This window comes from Notolepis coatsorum (assembly GCF_963971535.1).
Source record: "Notolepis coatsorum genome assembly, chromosome: 16".
NCBI lineage: Eukaryota > Metazoa > Chordata > Actinopteri > Aulopiformes > Paralepididae > Notolepis > Notolepis coatsorum.
The window spans coordinates 60,763,237-60,787,012 of NC_140180.1; the positions used below are offsets into that span (position 1 = coordinate 60,763,237).

General features: G+C 42.4%; 1 protein-coding gene across 1 annotated transcript in view; it reads left to right on the top strand.

The window, feature by feature from the left end:
• The window catches only part of inppl1b (inositol polyphosphate phosphatase-like 1b), a 73,065-nt gene that overhangs the window by 28,575 nt on the left and 20,714 nt on the right, over window positions 1-23,776 (top strand). The window contains exons 4-16 of the mRNA XM_084332165.1: window positions 6,848-6,986; window positions 7,701-7,818; window positions 13,939-14,079; window positions 16,332-16,419; window positions 16,621-16,698; window positions 16,867-16,998; window positions 17,494-17,608; window positions 17,925-18,025; window positions 18,130-18,232; window positions 18,742-18,938; window positions 19,638-19,755; window positions 19,929-20,025; window positions 20,738-20,876. Coding sequence (XP_084188291.1) covers window positions 6,848-6,986; window positions 7,701-7,818; window positions 13,939-14,079; window positions 16,332-16,419; window positions 16,621-16,698; window positions 16,867-16,998; window positions 17,494-17,608; window positions 17,925-18,025; window positions 18,130-18,232; window positions 18,742-18,938; window positions 19,638-19,755; window positions 19,929-20,025; window positions 20,738-20,876 — 1,566 coding nt within the window. The remainder of the gene's footprint in view (window positions 1-6,847; window positions 6,987-7,700; window positions 7,819-13,938; window positions 14,080-16,331; window positions 16,420-16,620; window positions 16,699-16,866; window positions 16,999-17,493; window positions 17,609-17,924; window positions 18,026-18,129; window positions 18,233-18,741; window positions 18,939-19,637; window positions 19,756-19,928; window positions 20,026-20,737; window positions 20,877-23,776) is intronic.

Sequence of the window (23,776 nt, forward strand, 5' to 3'; positions counted from 1 at the left end):
AAGGACACTAAGGAGGTAAACTACTGAATAACATCACAAAACATACTGGGGACAAAACACTAAAGACAATAATCAAGCTATACCAGACAAGAGAAAACAAGGCGCAAGAGGTACACAGGGATAGACAGCAGGATGGTGAGAACAATCAGAAAGACAGACAGTTTGAGCAGAAATAAATGTACAAGGTGCAATGTTGAGAATTGTCCAGCAGGCGGAGGAATATTGTTCATGAGTGGAGGGAGACCATGGGAGAGAATGTGAAAAGGTGGGGGCTCTTGAGGAGTACAGACAGGGGAGAAAGGTCCTGGGACGCGTGAATACTTTCCCCAAGGTGGTTGTCCATCCGCGTTCGGTTTGCACGGCCTGATTGGCCACTGACGCTTCTCTCAGCGCCCAATTGCGTTAGCCCTACTATCGCCTAACTCGCTACCGCCGTGCACAATATACTAAAACTAACACCGCCATGCACAATATACTATTTATATTGATGTGATGCCGATTGATATGAATAGCGCGTTACGTTAATATAGAGAGATGAAAACAATACGTTATTTATATTGATGTGATGTCGATTGATATGAATAGCGTGTTACGTTAATATAGAGAGATGAAAACAATACGTTATTTATATTGATGTGATGTCGATTGATATGAATAGCGCGTTACGTTAACACTATGGTCGCCAAAAACGCCTTACCAAGTCATTCCCCGCCATGCTCATTCTGCCAAAGACGCCGTACCACGTCTTTGATATCAATATTTCAAAAATTTGTGATCGCAATCATATTTCTCCCCCGGAGACTTGAGATCTACTGTTGATCCCCTCTCAACTCTCCAACGGTTCAAGAGCGCCATCTGGTGGCCGATCGGCGGATCGCCCAAACCGGAAACAGGAAACGGAAGCTGGTGCTCATTCCAATTCGGTCCGATCACTCGCTAATAGTCCCAGGACTCGAGCTAGACACAATGGATAGTAATCCGTTACCAATAACTCGATAAACAACATGATTTGGACGTATATACTATTATACAACCTGGAGATGGATCGCATATTTCTACATCCCATAATAGGAATATTTCTGCTCCACGCTCATTGCCCAACGCTACGAGGAAGCTACGGTAAGTTTCAGCGTTATTTTTTAACGTGTTCGATACTAACTGCTCTAATGATCATATCACCCACACTAGATGAATCATCTAACGTTGGCCACGGAATTATAAACGACCCCCCCCCCATCCGGTCAACATCAGATGATAAGTAGTAACTTCTAGAAGCACGTCCATTTGAAATGTTTTATCTCGCGCAGATTGCTATCAAACTGTATTTGATCATCAATATAATGCATTTAGGGCTATAAATCACGTTCTGGAGAAAGCTGCAGAAAACGATAAAAACATACTTATACTTTAGACCGTATTTTAGTATGAATATGTGAATGAAAAAGTATAACGTTGTTACACCCTGAACAATAGATACTTGACGTTGAATGGGCCATAGTAATGTCAATTTAGCAATACAATTTAAAAAGTTATAGCCCTGCAAAGAAGGGGAACTTCTCCATAGACAAATAGAGCTGGCATGGGATGGTTTATTGTGAATATAAGCCTGGCGACCAAAGTGTTAATATAGAGAGATGAAAACAATACGTTATTTATATTGATGTGATGTCGATTGATATGAATAGCGTGTTACGTTAATATAGAGAGATGAAAACAATACGTTATTTATATTGATGTGATGTCGATTGATATGAATAGCGCGTTATGTTAATATAAAGAGATGAAAACAATACATTATTTATATTGATGTGATGTCGATTGATATGAATAGCGCGTTACGTTAATATAGAGAGATGAAAACAATACGTTATTTATATTGATGTGATGTCGATTGATATGAATAGCGCGTTACGTTAACACTTTAAGGACCAGCCACGAGTTTATACGTGTTACGGTGCCATGCGTTGGGACCAGAGCCATGAGTTAACTCGTGGCGAGTTGTTATTGTTTTATTCCATATTAATAACGCTATTAACGTCCCCGATCGACTTGCAGGACCTACCCGCATATTTGATTTTCGAAACATGCAATACCGGCCAGATCCGCTTAGGGGCGCCATCGCTCCACTGCAGTATCATTGAGGGCGATTGAAATTTTTTTTTTTACTGTCTGTGGGCATTTCATATGAGCCTCGATACAAGCCGAACATACTCATGGACATGGACATATCGATCTACCAGATTCCGATGACTAATGACGAAATGCTGCCGGCGATCACATGGGCTGACGGTAGGATACTATTCCCCCAAATTACAGCTGGATTGGACATTGTTTTAAAACGCAACGTGATCGATCAGTGAAAATGGCTACTTGAACGCACACTGTATTGCTAATCAATAATAGTAATCGGCGTCCCCCGCTGCCCCCATTTCATCCATAGATGCTCTGTAATAGTCCGGATGCTACGCAGTTTTTTTTTTATTTCATTCGTATATATACAGCAGAAATGGCGTTTGATATAACATGACTAGCCTTTAGCCTATTATCTAGCTCCCCAGAAAAAAGACGAGACGAAAACTGCGATAAACCTTATATTCACAGCGCTATAAAATGACAACCAACCGATGGATTTTTATTTTCTTTAAGCCATTATGAAGGCACGGTTTATGCACTCAAGTGACAATGAGAATGGACAGATAGCAATACTATAAAGTATATATATAGCTGTTAGAAAGTACCTCGGTTTGTTGACAAAGCGTTGTCCTCCAGCCATATATTACACTGCAAGCCGTGGTCGTCAATGTGTTAATATAGAGAGATGAAAACAATACGTTATTTATATTGATGTGATGTCGATTGATATGAATAGCACGTTACGTTAATATAGAGAGATGAAAACAATACGAGGAAATGGGCTACGTTAATATAGAGAGATGAAAACAATACGAGGAAATGGGCTACGTTAATATAGAGAGATGAAAACAATACGAGGAAATGGGCTACGTTAATATAGAGAGATGAAAACAATACGAGGAAATGGGCTGTGGAACTGAAGGACTGAGAGAAGCATCAGTGGCCAATCAGGCCGCGCAAACCGAATGTGGAAGGACAACCACCTTGGGGAAAGTATTCACGCTCCTGGGACAGGTGGACCCTTACAGTTCCTGCCACAATATCAAAATTAAATGGACAAAGATATACAGACATTGATGTTAAAAATACTGCTGGCTAAACATTATTTCAGATTTTTAATGGGGACTTGTGAATGTAACAGTATGATCTATACAGTAGGCCTACCTACCCCTATGTGTTCTATATACCCTCTACACAGGGCCGCCTGGGAGAAATGCGAGGCCCTGTGCGAGATTTAACGCGAGCCCCCCCCCCCCCAAAAGGTTAAAAATAAAAAATAAAAAATTATATATATATATATATATTTTTTTTTTTTCATACAGTCAACATATTCTTAAATAATAGGGGCATGATACAGTCAACATATAGCAAAAGAGAGAGCGAGAGAGAGCTCCCGTTCTACAGTCAATATACAGTGTACAGAGAGAGAGAGAGAGAGAGAGAGAGAGACACATTGGAAAGAAATTGAAATGCTATTTGGCCCTAAACAGAGAGTACACAGTGGCAGAATACCTGAGCACTGTGACTGAAGATCCTTGACTATGTACAGACTCAGCGAGCACAGCCTAGCCAGGACAACAGCCTGCTCCTGAACATTGGTAAAACCAAGGAGCTGATCGTGGATTATAGGAGAGGACAGCAGGAGACACACACACCACTGATGATTAACGGGGCTACCGTGGACAGGGTGAGCAGCTTCAAGTACCTGGGGGTCCACATCTCAGAGGATCTGACATGGTCAACACACATAGACACAGTAGTAAAGAAAGCGAAGCAGTGCCTCTACCACCTGAGACAGTTAAGGAAGTTCAGAGTATCGGGGGAGGTACTCCAGTCCTTCTACTCAGGAGCTGTAGAGAGCATCTTGACCGGAAACATCACTGCCTGGTATGGGAACAGCACGGCACAGGACAAGAAGGCCCTACAGAGAGTGGTGCGCTCAGCCGAGCGTACCACGGGTATTGCGCTACCTCCCCTGCAGGCTCTATACAACAAGAGGTGCAAATCCAGAGCCTGCAGGATAATGAAAGACCCCCACCACCCCAATAACAGCCTGTTCCAGCTGCTGAGGTCAGGCAGACGCCTGCGAACCCCAGCTACTAGGACGGAGAGGCTTAGGCTAAGCTTCTTCCCCCAGGCCATCAGAGCCTTGAACAATGAACATTGAGAGACACAGAAACTGAACTATCCACACACAAGCACACACAAGCACATACACGACACGCACGCTGAGCACGCTCACACACTAGCAGCCACTTTAACACTCATGCCGCACACACGCACACTTATGGCCAGAGGAAAGGCCACTTTAAATTAGTATAACATCAGGAACAGTATTGCACTACTAAAGCTACCTAGCATGTCCTATATGCTCTGTAAATACTATGTACAGATACCGAGATGGCACACCATGTACCTGTTTATTGCACTGTTGTTGTTATTGGATTCTTTAATATGTTGTACCACTGTATTTTTATTGGATTCTATTATATGTTGTACCACTGTATTGCACATCGTCGCGGGCAAGACCAGCCGCATTTCATTGTATACCTGTATGCCGTGACAATTAAAACTCTTGACTTGACTTGACTCTTGAGAAAGGCCGCCATAGGCAGACTGTGTGTGTTAGAAAGAGAGAGAGAGAGAGAGAGAGAGAGAGAACATGTGTGTTTGTCATGTGTGTGTGTGTTAGAGAGAGAGCATGTATGAGAGATCCAAAAGGACAAAGATCAACACTTAAATCCAAGAGAGAGAGAGAGAGACACATTGGAAAGAAATTGAAATGCTATTTGGCCCTAAACAGAGAGTACACAGTGGCAGAATACCTGAGCACTGTGACTGAAGATCCTTGACTATACAGACTCAGCGAGCACAGCCTAGCCATCGAGAAAGGCCGCCATAGGCAGACTGTGTGTGTTGGAAAGAGAGAGAGAGAGAGAGAGAGCATGTGTGTTAGAGAGAGAGCATGTATGAGAGAGAGAGAGAGAGAGAGAGAGAGAGAGCATGTGTGTGTGTGTTAGAGAGAGAGCATGTATGAGAGATCCAAAAGGACAAAGATCAACACTTAAATCCAAAGAGAAGAGGGTCTATACCAGAGAAACCAAAGCAGCAAGGAGCCAATGGCCGACATCAGCTAAATAGGCTAGCCAGGTACTGTGACACCAGGCCACACACAGCTTTGGCCAACGGCCCAACGCTACCCAAGCTACACAAACGACCAAGACATTCACACACAGCACATGTCGTATCTCCAAATGTTGTGAAGTAGCATATGTTTTGCCTGGAAAAAAACATCGTTATTAACAAAACATTCGGGAGGGGAAGGAAGGAAGAGTGGGGTAATGTCATGACATTTTCATTAATCTTACCTGCACCAAGGAACGCAGGGCGAAAGGCCCGCAACACAGGTCTCCACGTTGACGAAAGGCCTCTCGCTGTCGGGACAAAAATAAGCTGCTGCCAGAGCCTTGTCATGGTGCAGGCCCGACTACATCTTCTGTCAAAGATGATGTCGTAGTCAGAGTGCCAGAACCCCCTGCTATTCTCACGGCTAATGTCAATGGTCGTAGCACAAGCTAACAGCTAACTCAAGGCTAACTGATAGCATCAAACGAACGTTCCCAGCCGAGCGCAGCCGGCAGTTAACGTCGAAGCTAAACAGCTAACTGGCTAACAGTTAGCTCAACCAGGCTATCGCTAACCATTAGCTAACGCAGAAGCAAGCTATGCGGCTACATACAGCCAGGTGCTGACACCAGGCACACACCGTTAGCTACTAGTAGTACTACAATAGCTAGTCGGCCAGTTTAGCTCCAGAGAGTGAGAGAGAGAGAGAGAGAGAGAGAGCGATGTCCACGGCGGGAATAGAATAGAGTTAATAGAATAGGTTAAAAACTCACCAAACGTCCAAGAGGATGGAGACAACCGCGTGGAGTTGACGAAGTTCATCTGCCAAACGACCATCCTCTTCATCTTGGCTGCAGGTTAGCTAACGCTAGATAGCCTTTAGCTAAGCTAGCTACTAGCCGACATCATCATGGGCCATGGCTATATCCCGACTGCATCATGACAAGGCTCCGGCCATTTGTCCCGCCTTTCGTCAATGTTCCTTGGTGACTGACCGACTGATAATGACCGACCTTGGCTGGCATAACTAAGCATAATAGTCAAAAGCTGCACGCGCGAAATATTCAAACGCAGCTGACTCTTCTTCTTCTTCTTCGTTTAAGTTTCCGGCGGCGTACTATGATGTAAGTAACCACTCCCTTCGTTGAAACCAATAGTATGTCTGCTGCAGAGCACCAAAGCTCCAATAGTGACCCAGGTGCAGACCCAGGAACAAGTCAGACACATTCTACAAACGTGTCTAATGTGAAATATATAAGCATATAAGCAAAACTAGATTTTAGGTATGTGATGAAAAAGGGCCTCGCGGGAAGGGGGGCCTCGCAAAAAAAAATTATTTTGCGAGGCCCCCCTTCCCGCGAGGCCCTGTGCGACCGCACTGCTCGCACACCCCCTGAGGCGGCCCTGCCTCTACATGTATTTATAGTTTGTATGGCCTTTCTAGGAGGTGCTTTGTGTTTCCACATACTGTGACTGTATGCACATGCACATGTTCATGTGTGTGTGTGTATGTGTGTGTGTGTGTGTGTGTGTGTGTGTGTGTGTGTGTGTGTGTGTGTGTGTGTGTGTGTGTGTGTGTGTCTCACAGACGACACAGGGGGTGCAGGTGAACTGTTTCCGTACGCTGGAAGACTTAGTTTTGGGGTACCAGCACCCCCACAAGGGTCTGGTCACTCCACTGCTCTACCCTGTTGGCCACGTCACAGAGCCTGGAGACGAGAGCTCAGGTAGGACCATCCAGACTGTTAACATACCAGATACATCAACCTCATTCTGTACATTTAAATACACTTCAAATGGACCAAGCACATACATTTAAATACACCTCCAATAGACAGAATGGATAGGCTACATTTAAATACACTTCAAAAAGACAAAATGCATACATTTACTAAATACAAAATAATATTTTTTTAAATATATATATTTTCTTTTGTATCATTCCATTTGGGCTGTGGGGGGTGCTTAATGTCTGAAGGAGTCAACTGAAGGCTTCTTGTCCTCTGCAAAAGCATGCAATTGGTCCACTGATGGATACATCTTGATATTGTCTAGTCTAGTGTGTTCATTAGATGGGTGAAATCCTCTTTCAGTGCCTCTGTGCCCATTTTCTTAGGCAGTTAGCCTGGCTGGTATGTGCGCCATTAGCGTTAGCCACGCGTCTAGGCCTCTTTGCTTTTGCTCCTTTCGACCGATTAGCCGACTATATTCGACTAATCGGCGTCAGCCCTAAAACACACACACCAAATACCAAATACCTACATTGCATATACCCACAGACCTAAACAGCTGTACCATTGTATCATGCATCCTGTGGCATGCATTTCATGAGCACAGACTGATGCATGACAAGTATATAATTTGAGGTTAGAATCTACCATTAATATCACCTCCATACTATTGTTTTTAAATATGAATGTAATGTTTTTGTGGATTGCCAGATGATGAGAAGGCAGCCCCAGCTCCTGCTTCAGTCAATACCATGTCTACAGCTCCACCTGCATCCCCAGCCCCTCACATCCTGTTCCTGAACAAGTTACAAGAGCTCAGTACACCAAGGTACAATGATCACACTTAAAAGTACATTCTGTGATGCCATAAAACAGTGACCTCTAGGCAAAAGTGCACCTCTTGGTATTGCACTTTAAAAAAAATTGGGTTTGAGTTGAGTGGGGATAGGGGAGTGGTTGCTATTTCCAGTCACACCTCAGGCACTTGGGTACTGCCTGTCAAGGCCTCAACGGGTTTCATGCTGGTGTTACTGCTAATGAATGACTAAATTAATAGTATGTTAAGGAAAAGCCATATGTAACGGATGGTATTGTGAAGCGCAGTCAAGAAGGGCTGGGGTGAGTAGCGGTGGTATGGGTTAAACTCTCTCACATTCTCAAAAGACGCATATAGACACGGTACAAAGAAGTGAATTCACCTCTTGGTATAGCGGTCTGTGTTGCTGCCCGCGGTGTGGGAGACCGGGGTTCAACTCCCATTCGGGGCATCGAAGTTTGAGGTGACGTTGTCACAACCGTTACAAATATATATATATATATATATTACAGGTCAACTAAAGTAGGAAGGTACTGTTGTTGATGATATTTGCATCATAGGGAATGATTCCTCTACATGGGACCAGAATTGCAGTTGGAATGCATGGGAGTCAATAAGCCTGACTCAGAAAATGTGTTATCAAAAATAATTTAATCTCAAGATTAGCTGGGTAGTAATGATGCTGGTTTGCTGTTACTTTTAGTTGAAACAGGGGTTAAATAACATCTACAGACACCCTGACACTTGACTTATTACCTGCTGGCCTGGCATACATTGATAACGCTCCAACCTTTTGGAAAATACACTTATTTGCCTTCTTCCCCAGAGTCAGATGATTTCAGATTGTCAGATCAATTTAATTTCTCTGCATACATTTTGGAGTTGTTGGAAGTTGTATTTCTTCACTTTTGACTGCTTCCAGTGCTAAGCTATGCTAGCTGCTCCTTACTGCTTCCAGTGCTTGTGCTAAGCTATGCTAGCTGCTCCTTACTGCTTCCAGTGCTTGTGCTAAGCTATGCTAGCTGCTCCTTACTGCTTCCAGTGCTAAATTAGGCTAGCTGTTCCTTACTGCTTCCAGTGTTTGTGCTAAACTAGGCTAGCTGCTCCTGGACCTTACTGCTTCCAGTGCTTGTGCTAAGCTAGCATGCACCTCAATGGTTACCTCGCTCTCTGAACATACAGAGATGAAACTGATATCAACCTTCTTTTCTGACTCTGAGGAAGATGGCAAGTTCCTTTAATCTCCCCTAATGGACAATCCCACTGGTCCCATGACTTTGTACATCTGATAGATATTGCTATGATACTGCCTTCACCTCTCTGTTTTCTACTCCTAGCACAGTGGTTCCCAAAGTGTGGGGCGTGACCCCCTAGTGGGCAGAGGTACTGCAGGTGGGGCGTGAAAAATAAATGAAGAATACTATTAATTTAGCCTACCAAAACTGATAAATGCCAATGTCAACAAAAATGAACTGACTGTCATGTGTTATTCTTTATACAGCGAGCAGCCTAAAAAATAAGTTTTGCCACAAAAGGTGTTATTGTCCATTGTAAGTTTGTGTTTCAAGCTAGCTAGCTATTGTCCAATCGAATGAGTGAATGAATGGGAATCGAAGAGAGAGTAGGATGTAACGTTACGCTAGCCTGCATGAGAGGAATCAAACAAAAATGAATCAAGAATCAAGAGGTTTATTTGTCACATACATACCAGGGCATACAGTGAAATGCGGGTGGTCTTGCCCGCATTGATTGTGCAAAATACAATAATAAAATAGAATAAAATAGGCATAGAAAAAATTAAATAGATAAGACACAAGATATGCATGGTAAAAAAAAAGACATGGTAGGTTCCTGAGAAACTGATTCTTATATACACTACTATGCAATATACAATTTACAATGTTAACTCTTACTGTATCTAAACTATACACTATATACTATATACTATTTAAAGTGTTTCTAAAGATTCAATTTTTTAAAGTGACATTTAGTTTAAAGTGATTTTTTTAGCGGTTGCCGCATGAGTGGTGTGTGTGTGTCTGTGTGTGCTCATGTGTATTTGTGAGTGGAGAGTTCAGTATTCAGTGTTGTGATGGCCTGGGGGAAGAAGCTGAGTCGGAGTCTCTCTGTTCTTGCAGCGTGTGACCGTAGGCGCTTGCCTGACCGCAGCAGCTTAAACAGGCTGTTGTTGGGGTGGTGAGGGTCCTTCATAATTCTGCAGGCTCTGGATTTGCACCTCCTGTTATATAAGTCCTGCAGGGGTGGAAAAATGGAGATGTTTCTTGTAACAGCTAAAAGACAAACGGCGGACCCCACAAGTAGGGTTGGGCATCGTTTGGATTTGAACGATTCCGGTTCCGATTCCGATTCTCCATTTCGATTCCTGTTCTAAACGATTCTCGATTCCGATTCTTTGAGGTGCAGGTCAAAACAGGTCACAGCTTATTTCGCAGGAGTTTTTATAATTTTTTTTTATCTTACATTTTTTTCACACCCTACCCACAACTCATTGGACAGAGAGCTGTGGGCATACTGCTGCCTTTTGCAACATCCTGTGTGAGGTAGACTTTTCTGCAGTGGCCTCCATCAAATCAAAATACAGATTGAAGTTGAACATTGAGAATGAACTGAGAGTGGGAATCTAGGGCTGACCTTCGATTTTTTTTTTTAATTCGAAGCTTCGGGCCCGAGATTCGATTTTAATTCGAAGCTTCGAGATAAAAAAAAAAGAAAAAATTATAAATACTGTTTTTATTTTTTATTTAAATTTTAATTGTTTATGTTGTGGGACTTGTACAGCACTTTGTTCATCTTTGTCAGTGCTGTAAAGTTTAAACCTTTTTAAATCTTAGACAAACGAAACACTTTGCTTTCATGAAATATTGTAAGCCGTCATTTGAGGCTTTATAAAAGCAGCACAATGAACACAAATCTGTCAGTGCAGAGTCCGACCTCATCTTAAATAACAAACAGCATTGCTTGTTGTAATTAACACTATCAGTGCCGACCTTGTTTACCTTTTTAGCCCGTTGAATGCTATCATCCACTTCAATGTTAGCGTTAAAAACGCCTAATCTATGTTTTAAATTATGGCTATGTGTCTAATCTGCCCGTCGCTTATCAATGTCTTGCTTGCAGTCAACATTGTCGAAACGGATTGTTTTTTAATCGGTTCATATCCTTTTTATAGCATTTCGAAAAGCTATCGTTCTCTCGAAAATTTTAAGATTCCGTCATAAACGCCATTTATTGGAATATTCTCGAATACACTAGACACGTTGTCATTTGTCGGCCTATTTATGAATAGTTTTCAAATAAACGCTAGATTATCGATAGTATATGTGTACTTATGCACGCTATAGAGGCAAGCTGAAAAATCTATTCTCTCGTTTCCTCAAGATCACGCACACACACACACACACACACACACACACACACACATAGGGACACGCTGTTATCTAGTGAATACAGCTCCGATTACCCCAAGACTGGTAACATAGACTCCTTACCTTAGATCAGATGTTCTCCAAAAAGATTATTCCAATTCCTGATCGCCATGCCAAATATCGATCGCGTTTATTGATTGATTATTGGCTGCTGTAAATATATATTCCAGGCTGCTTTCCGTCTCGCGATCAGATCCCTCATCATCAGATCCATCGCCAGCACAATGGAGCCAGTTGGCTCCACCTCTACAGATCCCACAGGGATCTCCCAGTCTAATGGACTGACCTGCAGTTACACAGGGATAGACGATAGGGGGCCCTTTTTTCCCATCTGAGCTCCTGGAGGGGCTGCTGTACCAACGGGAGACTCGGTTGATGAAATATGAATTCAGATCGCTAATAAAAAAATAAACCGACAAATCGCGTCGTCGGCACTCACCGGGGGGCATGAAATAACTAGATATGTCATCGCTGGCATCCAAAGTGTTAACAAAGAGAGGCAGAGTTGATTTTTCACAAACAATTTTTTTTTATTCAAATTTTATTTTCATATTAGAATCCCATGTCCATCGAACGAAGCTTCGAAGCTTCGAAGTATTTAAGACAGCCCTATGGCAATCTCAAAACAACTACCCCGCTTTGAGAATATTTGCAAGGGAAAGCAAGCACACACAAGTCACTTAATGTAGGCTAGAATGGGAATATGAAAAGTGATTTATTTGCAACCTGCAGTAGTTAATAGTAGGCCTAATTTGATTAATATATGATTTAAGATACTATTATTTTAATTTAATGAAATCTACTACTCAGGGAAGTACTGTAATTATTATTTGAATGTAAAGAAATATACTAGCCTACTCAGGGAAGTAGTCTACTGTAGGTCTACAACTACATTTTTAATTAAGACAAGAGGCGGCACGGTGGTGTAGTGGTTAACACTGTCGCCTCACAGCAAGAAGGTCCAGGGTTCGATTCCCGCTTGGGGACCAGGTTTCCATGATGCCAGGTACCCAGGTGGGGTATCTCCCAGGCCTTTCTGTGTGGAGTTTGCATGTTCTCCCTGTGCTCGCAAGGGTTTCCCCCCCGATAAGATAAACCCAATGGAAAAACATGCACAACAACAGATCGCTAACGCTGTGGCGTCCTTGACGAAGACGGACAGGAGCACTTGGATTGGTCCCCTGGCGCGGCTCACGTTCACGCCTGTCTGTTCCCGGCTGCCCTTGGGGGGGAAGGACGACAGGATGGGTTAATCCTACAGAGACAATGCATGTGTGTGTGTTGAGGATAATTGCATGCCAATTAAAGACCTCTGAGCAGAGCATTATGCATTATGCATAATGCATAATGCATTATGAGCATTATTATTATTATTATTATTATTATAAGATAAGATATTCCTTTATTGATCCCCTTGGGGAAATTCAGGCATCATAGCAGCATGGGGGATGGGGGGGGGGGGGGGTACAGGTAGTAAAAACAACACAAGCAGTGTAAACAAATACGTCAATATAATTTACTATCTACAGTAACTAACTGAAATATACAGTATTCACAGTATCACATAAGGTGCAGTATGCATAAGGTAGTGTTATTGTCCTTTTTAGGTTCCTATTAGTTCTAGTTGGATGTCTGGCAGCAGTCCCTGCACACTGTTGTGGAGCCTGATGGCCACTGGTATGAAGGACTGTCCGAGGCGGTTAGTTGAGTGTCGGGGGGTATGAGTCTGTGGCTGAAAGTGCTTCTCATCTTGACTAGGTCATCGTAGAGGGGGTGGGAGGGATTCTCCAGGATAGCAGCCAGCTTCCTTCTCATCCCCCTCTCTGCCATCACCTCTAGTCTGACCAGCTCGACTCCCACCATGGAGCTAGCCTTCCTCACCAGCTTGTTGAGTTTGTTGGTGTCCCTCGAGTTGGTGTAGCCCCCCCCAGCATGCCACAGTATAGAAGAGGACGCTGGCCACACTGGTAAAATGACTGCAGCAGTTTATTGCAAACATTGAAGGACCTGAGTCTCCTCAGGAAGAACAGCCTGCTCTGTCCCTTCCTGTAGAGGGCCTCTGTGTTGTCCGACCAGTCCAGTTTATTGTTCAGGTGTACGCCAAGGAACTTATATGACTCCACCACCTCCACCTCCTCCCCTTGGATGGTGATGGGAATCGGGGGGGGGCCTCTTCTTGCCCCTCCGGAAGTCCACCACCAGCTCCTTGGTCTTACTGGTGTTGAGTTGGAGGTGGTTGCTGTTGCTCCACCCCACAAAGCTCTCCACCAGGGCTCTATACTCCTCCTCATTATCGTCGGTGATGTAGCTTACTTCTGCAGGTGGCACCCGCTTGAGTTGCGGCCTAATTATTTCACAGTGGCACAGGATCATTTGCCAAGCTTTTGTTAATTTTCAAATAAAACTATAATTGTATCTCTGTGTCTTGTTATGCTAATCTTGTCTTGTTAGTAGTAGAGGAAATGGCATGTTTGTAGCCCAAAATGTATTCTAGCCTACATCTAGGTGGGGACCAGTTTAGGCGGGGCTCCCAAGTTGGGCCTGATTTAAACAATTTGGGAACCACTGTCCTAGCATAATGTAAGGGCTACTTATATGATTAGCGAAATCTCTGAATTGAATGATCTAACATTGTGGAAACTCCTATTCTGTTTGAATTGTTTTCCTTTTCCTCCTGACTTCACAGCATGGCAAGTGAAGTAATTGGGCTGCTCAGCGACTACCTGCGCAGTGACCTGCCTCTCGACATTGAGAATGTGCATAAAGGGGCAACAGGCCTGCGTCATCTCCAGCTCACCCTGGGTACTGCCTGCCAAGGCCTCAACAGGTTGACGTCATTCTGGTCTTACTGCTAATGAATGGACTCTGTGTATTAACCAATTAATGACTAACAACTATATTTAGTATGTTAAGGGAAAGCCTCACAGAATTATTTCTGTTGGATGTAGTGACACAAGATTTCCTGTGGGAACTGTCAAGACATGTGGCAACACAAGACAGAAAAGGTTTTTGATTTCACCAATTTAGCATGCCTTAGTTGGTAGACAAAGTTGAATGTAATTTTCTTTTTAAATATCATCTGTTAAATACCAGATATACATTCAACTTGATCTGAATCCAATGGTACCAATAATTTGATATAACTCCTTGTAGTTTTTTAGATACTTTATGTATGTTACAAATGTATAAACTCTGTTTATAAACAAAAGGTTATAAACAAATAAACTGTGTCTACCAATTATGGCATGATAAATATGTGAAATAAAAGAAAATGTTAACTGATTTGTGCTCAGCTCAGCTAGCACTGTGCGTGCTGTAGGGCTGTCCCGACTAAGGATTTGGATAGTCGACTATGATTGGCCGAAATTAGCCGATAGTCGACTATTAGTCGACTATGACATTTTTTTTTTACATTTAATTTAATATATATATTTTTTTTATCATTCCATTTGGGCTGTGGGGGTGCTTAATGTCTGAAGGAGTCGACGGAAGGCTTCTTGTCCTCTGCAAAAGCATGCAATTGGTCCACTGATGGATACATCTTGATATTTGTCTAGTCTAGTGTGTTCATTAGATGGGTGAAATCCTCTTTCAGTGCCTCTGTGCCTGTTTTCTTAGGCAGTTAGCCTCTGGTATGCGTGCCATTAGCGTTAGCCACGCTTCTAGGCCTCTTTTCTTTTGGAAAGAATGATAACAAAATAAAAAATAAATTATAATATATATATTTTTTTTTCGACTAAGAGGTTGGCAGTCGACTACGGCTCCTTTCGATCGATTAGTCGACTTTTCGACTAATAGGGGTCAGCCCTAGCGTGCTGTATAGGAAATTATAAAATTCCACTGTGGATATTACCTTGTCTGGTGCTGGGCTCTGTGGGATCTGTTTTCAATGTTTACTAAAAATACAATGATTATTTTTTAACCTGAGACTCATGGTGGCTCATTATATTCTGAGAACATATAAAAGAACACATTTTGATTGAGTACACCCCCCCCTCCCCCACCACACACACACATTTATATTATGTACACGATGCTCGAGTACACTGTAAAGTGTGGAGATTGTTGGTGAAAACAAATAAATATGGTAAAAATGACACGAAAAGGTTCACTGTGTACCTTCACTGTCTGCACCTTGTTTCATTTATATTTTTCAACATGAACATGATTTATTCCAGACTTTTTCTTTACAGACATCCCATTTTATGCGAATAGCACTTTTATTGATAAATCTGATCTAGCAGAGGTAAATGGCAAATATTACCCATATATGCTGTCTAGATTGCTTGTAATTGAGATAAAGTTAACATCTGTTGAGTAGTTTTACATTAATTTGTTATGGCTTTGTTGTTTTAACAATAAAGGCCCGGGAACACTGGGTGAGTAACAGAAACACCACACATGGGTTAAGAGTGGTCTGCCATGTTTCAAGATTCAAGAATCAACAGTTTATTCATCACATACATACCAGGGCATACAGTGAAATGTGGGTGGCCATGCCCGCTACGATTGTGCAAGAATACAATAGTAATAATAGTAAATAGTAATAAAATAAGTAGAATAGACATGTTAATAAATCACTTAAAGGCACTGGGTCCTATGTAGACTACACTACTATACAATATACAGTTTTTACGTCTATGTCCCTATGCTATACTTGCTATTACTAACTATACTATGCAATAATCACAACAAGTTATTTTCTTAAAGTGTCCTTTTCTTGTGTGTTTAAAGTGACCTATGGTGCGTTTGTGTGTGAGCGAGTGCATAATGTTGTGTTGTGTGTGTGTAATATGTGTGTGTTCATGTGTGCTTGTGTGTGGAGAGATCAGTGTTCAGTGTTCTGGTGGCCTGAGGGAAGAAGCTGAGCCTTAGTCTCTCTGTTCTCTCTCTGTGGACCGTTTGTAGAGTACAGTACATACACATGGGTCAAGAGTGGTAGGCTATGCCATGTGGACCGTTTACATACAGTACACATTGTGGTAAAAAAAATTCTGAGGCTGAACCTTGTCATGTTGGACAGATTGATTCCTCATCAATTCCTAATCAAAAGTTGTGTGCATTGTTGTGTTACTACAGTGAGATTGACCTGACCCTGTCTAGCCTGGAGACTCTGGCCAAAGTGTTTGATCATCCTACTGGCCCTCTATCCTGCACCAAAGCACAGGTACACACTCTACCAACTCATTTATGCCTGCCGTACCACAGTATGCAATGTTAGATAAACTGCAGAATGAACCTCACTGCCCCCTCTAGTGCTCCATTTGAGTGGATATACTGAGATTGAAAGCCCCACTGTAAAATAACCACATCTATTACGTCCATGAGCATCAACAAATAGTTTCCTGCTCCTCTCTTTGTAATTAAGGGTCCAGAGATGGAGTTGGACAGCCTGCTTTGTAAGATCTCAGCCTTGGTCAGCCTGCTTTCGTCTCTGGAGAATAGGGTATGTTTGCTATACACAGAACATCCATAGCCCTCACTGGAGTCAATGTTAGCTATGGTGTATGATTAATTACAGATGGTCCAAACGGTAGCTGAAATAGAAATTATTTGGGTTTATAATGGACTATGGTGGGGATATTCTAAAGCTGACGATTCTCTGCCCTTGGAGGTATTGAAAGCGCTCCAGGATGCGGTGACCAATCACAATCTGGCAGTGCAGCAAACCCCGCCCCCGCCTGAACCAATGCCAGCTCCTGCGACAAAGAACCATGCCAGGCCTTTGCCTGTCCACTCCTTTCAGGTAAACCAGAGACAATGGCCGACTAAGCGTATTAGGTGCTCGGAATCCCTGTGCTGTGCGCTCTGTGTTTAATTACATTGTGACAAAGAGTTGAGTAAATATCCCCAACGTTTTACTGAATATGATTTAGACCTCACTCCTTTCCAAGACCAACGGAGGAAAAAGAGCAGAACGCCCACAATGAAGGCTGGTTGATTCCCCTCCCCTATCTCTGCCCCATCCTTCAGATCATGTCCAGATATTTCCCAAAGCAATATGGTCTTGCGTTCACCCACTTGCATCGGTGTTGGGAACATGTGGGCTTTGTAATCCACACAGTCAACAACCATGTCCAACCCTTCTGAGCACTTATGAAGCACTAGCGCACTAGTATGATGACAACATCCTGAATATTATTTGATTATCTTTGGGTTAAATCAGCTGTTGCTTCAAAGTCGAGACACATGAGTCTATCTATGATTGTGTATTGAAGGTTGTGTGTGTTTGTGTGTCCAGGTGAAGATGGTGCGCTACGGCAGACAGACCGTGTCTGTGGATGTGGACACTGGGATGCTGCTCTTTGACAGGAAGGCTGGTTCATTTGGCATAGAAACAGTCTCACACGACCGAAGTACGAATGTATCTTCACATTATTACGGTAGCATGATGGCCAAATGGGTAGAACCAGTTGGTTGCTGGTTCAATTCCCACCACTGACAGGAGGGTGTATTCCAAAGTGCCCTGGGAATCCCAAAACAACTCCAAGGGTGCTGCGCTCTAGCCTCTCTGAAGGGATGCATGTGTGTAGGGGTCTATGTCTATGCGTATCTAGGAGTGATATGCCAAGAAACCAAGAAAAGTCATATTTATTTGTTTCTTATTAGCCACTGTTAAATTTCCCTCACTCGTATATAATATTGCCCTGCTGGTGTGTGTTTGTGTGTCAGTCCTGCAGCTCATCAAGTTCCAGTGCAGTCCAGCCAAGCTGCGCATGGTGGTGGACAGTCATCACAACACGCCACGAGAGCTGATGTTTGAGAGTGCGAGGGTGAGACACAATTACTTACACAATTACTAAAACTGTATGTTTCTGTAGGCACATCAATGTTCTCTTGCCGACATTTCACTGAGCGATTGTGTCTCACCTAACAGAAGCGCGAGGCCTTCTGCCAGCTACTACAGTTGATGAAGACGAGACACTCCCAGCTGACTGAACCTGACCTGGTTTCTGTGTTCGTCGGCACCTGGAACATGGGTAACAGAGCTACAGCCAGTGTACAGGGAAGCTACTCTGAAACTATAGTTTACCAAACTACTAGTTTCTTCACAAGGAAAGAAGTCAAACTAAATCTGAACTACTCTTAAAGAAGAATGAGTTTGTCAAACTACTTTATAATTCAACTACATCCAAAGTATGTTGCAGAAGATTTGTCTGGAACGTCATTATTGGTACATTGGAATGGAATCGGGAAAGTGATAAATCTTTAGGGGAACCTTAAGTACACGACCCAAACTAGTTAACTACTGAGAAAAACACAACTAATGTTTTAATGTAGTTAAACTACCAGCTACTGTAACTTCTGCAAAATGTAGTTAACAAGTAATTGAACTAGGCTACATGTAGTTAACTACTCCCCAACATCAACTATGACAATAATCTGTTCCTGTTGTTCAGAGATTGAGGAATAAACTGATTGATGCCTTGGATTAGAAACAAACGATGTTCCAGATGATCTGTCTGTCTGTCTCTGTGTATGCATTCAGGGAGTTCCCCTCCCCCTCGCAGCCTGCGGTCCTGGGTGACCTGCTGTGGTTTGGGACGCGCCCCAGACGAGTCCACTGCCCTGCTCCCTCAGGACATCTATGCCCTAGGGACCCAAGAGAACCCTCACGGGGAGAAAGAGTGGACGGAACACGTGAAGGCTACCCTTCGCAGTTACACTCAGACTGACTACAAACAAGTAATATAATCACCTGGATCTCTTCCTTGTACAAGTCTCTTGTCCATCTCTACTCTCTTTCTACCCTGTGCCCAGAATGCACTGCAGACACAATGGGCCCTTTTCACAGCAGACATTTTCCCTGTCATAGATGGGTAACCACAGGTGGAACCAAAGACATAGGATAATGGAACTATATATTCTTTGTTCTACCTGTGTTTACCCATCTATGACAAGTCAAAATGTCTTCTGTGAAAAGGGCCTATCCATCGAATCAAGCTACAATGAACAAAAAACATGTATAAATAAAGATTTCGAATGTCACAAAGGATTTTGTTTAGTTCGATTTATTTATTCACACATATAATATAATACATCATTAGGCAGTATTTAAAATGTGAGGGAATGTGTCCTGGTGGCTTACCAAGATAGGATGCATACCACTCGATTGCAACGTATTGGGTTTGAATCTGGCCCAGGATATGTGTTGCATGTCTTTCCCCTTCTCTCTTCCTGGTTTACTGTCACTTGCTGTCCTGTCCCCAATAAAGCAAAAATGCCCTAAAAAAACACATATTTAAAAGAAGAGAGAACATTACATTGTTATAACGACAATTGAGGAGAGAGCACATACTGTGTAAGCTATAACCCAAGGTATGTATTATCTATTTGGAAAGGCTATTACTTTCACTGGATGTAATGTGGGCCTTTGTCCTGCAGGTGGCAGTGCAATCCCTCTGGAACATGAGGCTGGCAGTGTTTGTGAAGCCAGAGCACGAGAGCCGCATCAGCCATGTGAGCACAGCCAGCGTGAAGACTGGCCTAGGGAACACACTGGGTACGCTGCCCCTCTACGGGACCTCACCATCCCCTCGGATAATCACACAGAGAAAATAAAGATAGCCTGACCAGTTCATGGCCAATGGCCAACAACATCACCGCGTGAATAACAGGAACACAATGTGTTTTTTATTAACTCAGGTGTGTGACTGTTTATTTCTGCCGTTCCAGGAAACAAAGGAGCTGTTGGAATCTCCTTCCTTTTCAACGGAACCTCCTTTGGCTTTGTAAACTGCCACCTGACCTCTGGCAGTGAGAAAGTGCTTAGGTATTCATCATAACAGGCACACTTTTAGTTAGGAAGCCGAAATAAATCTTTGTGGATTAAGTTCAGCAGTTCAGCATCCTCCATTTACACTGGAGGAAAAAACAACAACCTTTCTTCCTGTAATGTACTGCAGGGATTCTTATAGTGTGTGGTTCTGTATACTAGGGGGTCCTCAGCAATATGGGGAAATGTCTAACTTAATTTAACCAATATTGTATTCGCTAGAAGTTAGCACAATGAGAGAATAAGAATGACTGTTCCCCTCTGTTATCTCCCCACTACAGTACAAGTCAAGTCAGTTTTATTTGTATAGCAAATTACAAATGACTAAAAGCCAAACCAAAGTGCTAAGTTAAGTACAGTTATGGAATTCTGGACTTAAAGGAACATGCCAATATTATGGAAATGTGCTTACCATCTTCTCCAGAGTCAGACAAGAAGACATTTCCTCTCTGCGTTCATTTGAAAGCTAGCCTAGCTTAGCACAAATTAATGGAAGTGGGTACGGACCACTAGCTTGCAGCCGGATAGCTTTCTACAAATATCTTATCAGGTGGGGGTCCCTTGGACAACATTCAAATGAGGGTCCATCACCTACTACGTATCAATTTGGATCAATGGGAGTCTTTGACAAAAAAGGGCTTGAGAACCACTGCTGCACGTTACTGTACTTCAATGTTCTGTTCTGTTCTGTTCTGTGTGTCATGTCCAGGAGGAACCAGAACATTGTGGACATTCTCAGACTGCTGTCTCTGGGTGATAAGCATCTTAGTTCCTTTGATATCAGTCTGCGCTTCACCCACCTCTTCTGGTGTGGAGACCTCAACTACAGACTGGACCTGGATGTCCAGGTCAGAAAATAAGACATTTACTTTCTGGATACAGTATGTCTCCCTTTCATAGCCTGTTAGTCCAACCTGGTAATAAAACCATATTTACAGTTGCATTTAGTCATTTAGCTGATGCTTTTATCCAAAGCGACTTACAAATTGTGTCACAAGTCAGGAGGGGTACACCTCTGGCGGCTAAGGGTAAGTAGCATTGTACATAGCAGATAATAGTATAGACATACTGTAGTAGCATAGTACATAATAGTAAAAGACAGTAAGAAGACGTATGCTCATAATGCAATGGAGGCCTTTCATGGAATGTTTAGAATGCCCATGTGTCCTCCATGTTGGAAGAAACAACAGTTGCTAAGTGCAACGCAATGGTTGCTATGTGTTGATAATGATATATATAACAAACATTTATTTGGTGTCTTATTACTGCCTCTTATTACTGGTTACAATACCAATGGTTACAGGCAGCCATGCTGGAAGAAAGAGAAATACACAGAAATTCTGTGCAAGGCCTCTATTCTAGTACATTTGGTGTAATAGTCACACAATCAACAAACTTGAGGAATTCACCCTCAATCTACGGCTGGGTGATATGGTTAAAGTATCATATCACAATACATTTCTTAGTTTTGGTGGCATAATGGTATTTGATCGTATTTCATTTTCCAGTACATTTATCATAAAACACAAGGTACTTATGTGCCCTAATGATAAGGATAAGAGCTTGATTAAGAAACCCTCTGCAACCCCCACTGCCAAAACAAATAATTTAATTTGCCCTAGGCCATTTAACTCTAGCATTTTGCCCACAGCCCTTGTCTCTGGACAGGCAGGCTGGCCTCAGTACCATCGATATCCTTCCCCTCCTACAGCACTTTCCATCTCCTCCTCAGTGATAGGGTTACGGATATCCTGCAAACTGTGGTTTTCTACCTGTTGCTGGACTTCAACCGACTAACTTAGCTGACTTCTCAATCAATGCGGAAAACCTGCACTTCCTCAACCAAGCACTTCTTCCTTCCCTGATGTATTCTGAGGCCTTTTACTGATGTTACTTGCTGCCACAAGGATATATCTGGAGCTTCTTTCCCTCTACCCTTCATTGATGCATTCATCCAGTGCTGTTCTCTCTAGTTCTAGTTCTGGAGGACAGGTCAGAGACCCTGTCCTCCATCCTACTCAAACTGAAACTGAATCAAACCGTACTTTTTTACTCTGTCTATTCTATTTTATTATTTTTATAACTTTTTTTATTTAAATTGTTTTTTTATTGGTTTTTTAAACATTCAACAACATTATATACATACGTACAAACATACATACAATACATTGATTGATTGATTGATTGATTGAAAAGTTTATTAACAGATTGCAGAATGGGTACAGTACAGTACAGCTCAATACATACAATTGTTAAGGGGATGCAGACCAGAGAAAGACTTTCGTCTTGTTTACATCAGGGTCCCCCATTTTCAATTCATCATAACATATATGACATACATGACATACAGATAGACAGTACTGCTACATCTATACATTTATGACATATCAGATTTGCAAATACAGTACTGTTTGTGATACAAAAGTGTCCAGAAAAGGAGTGTATATACATTTGGCATAGAAACTGTACATTGGAGGAGGTTGGTTGGGTGGGGTGGGGTTGGGTGGGTTGGGTGAGGGCTGTACATTGGAGGTGGGGGGGGGGGGGGGGGGGGGGGGGTTGGGAAGGGGACACACACACATTTTACACTGTACATTGGAATATTGACAAAGCCTTATTTGGTCATTTACTGTACAACTAGGTTAGGACATTTGTAGGGGCCAGTTTCGAATTGCAGTCTCACGTAGGTGTTTTTTGAGAGTGTTTTTGAAGGTGGGTAGTGATTCACATTCCTTTACAGCTTTAGGCAGGGCGTTCCACATTGATGTGGCATAATTGCGAAACGTGTTTAGTCCCTTGTTTGATCCGAATCTGGGTTTTACATGATTTGTGGAGCTCCCTCTGGTGTTGTGATCGTGGTATTCACTGACCTTTGGGAAGTATTTTGACATGTACATGGGTACCTTGGTCGCGTAGTGTATCTTGTAGACCAGGCCCATTGCAAGTTGCTGTACTCTGTCGTCTACTCTAAGCCATCCTAGGTTGTCAAAGTGGGCAGGGGTGAGGTGGGTTCTAGGAGTCAGGTCAAGTAGTAGTCTGACTATATGACTACATATAACCGCACAATACCTAAAATAAATGAAAAATAAAGTAGACAAAAATAAAATAAAAATAGTAAAAATAATCAAAGAAAATTGCATTGTTCCCATAGAGGTTGTCACTTGCCATATAGAAATTGCCTATCCTATGCCTGAGCATCCTCAGCCGGGAATTTTAGATTGAAATAATTATTTGTATTACTGAATGAAACCGTAAACAGAGAAGCCTATTGGGATGCTAGATCCTAATGTGAAAAACTGTGATTTACCTTACCTTGCTACGTCTCTATCTTTTTTATGCTCGCTTATGCCTGTATTTTTTACTGCTGTGAAGCACTTTGAACTGCAATTTCTGTATGAAAAGTGCTATACAAATAAAGTTTATTTTTATTATTACTCATAGTGCTGTTCTCTATAGTTCTAGTTCTGGAGGACAGGTCAGAGATACTGTCCTCTATTGAGCCGCTCATCCAACTCATAGTCCTGTCCATAGTCTGTAAGATGTGAGTAATCTTCAGCCCCTGCTCTCTTAGACTAGTATTTTTAGTATAGACTAGTATTCCTGTATTTGTTGTAGCTTTTTTGGGTGCAGCAATTCTTTTTTTATCACATTCTTTCTTTTCTTTCTTTTCTTTTACATGAAACATAAAACATGACCACACACAATATAATAATAATAATAATTAGGGCTGTCAGTTTATCGCGTTAAT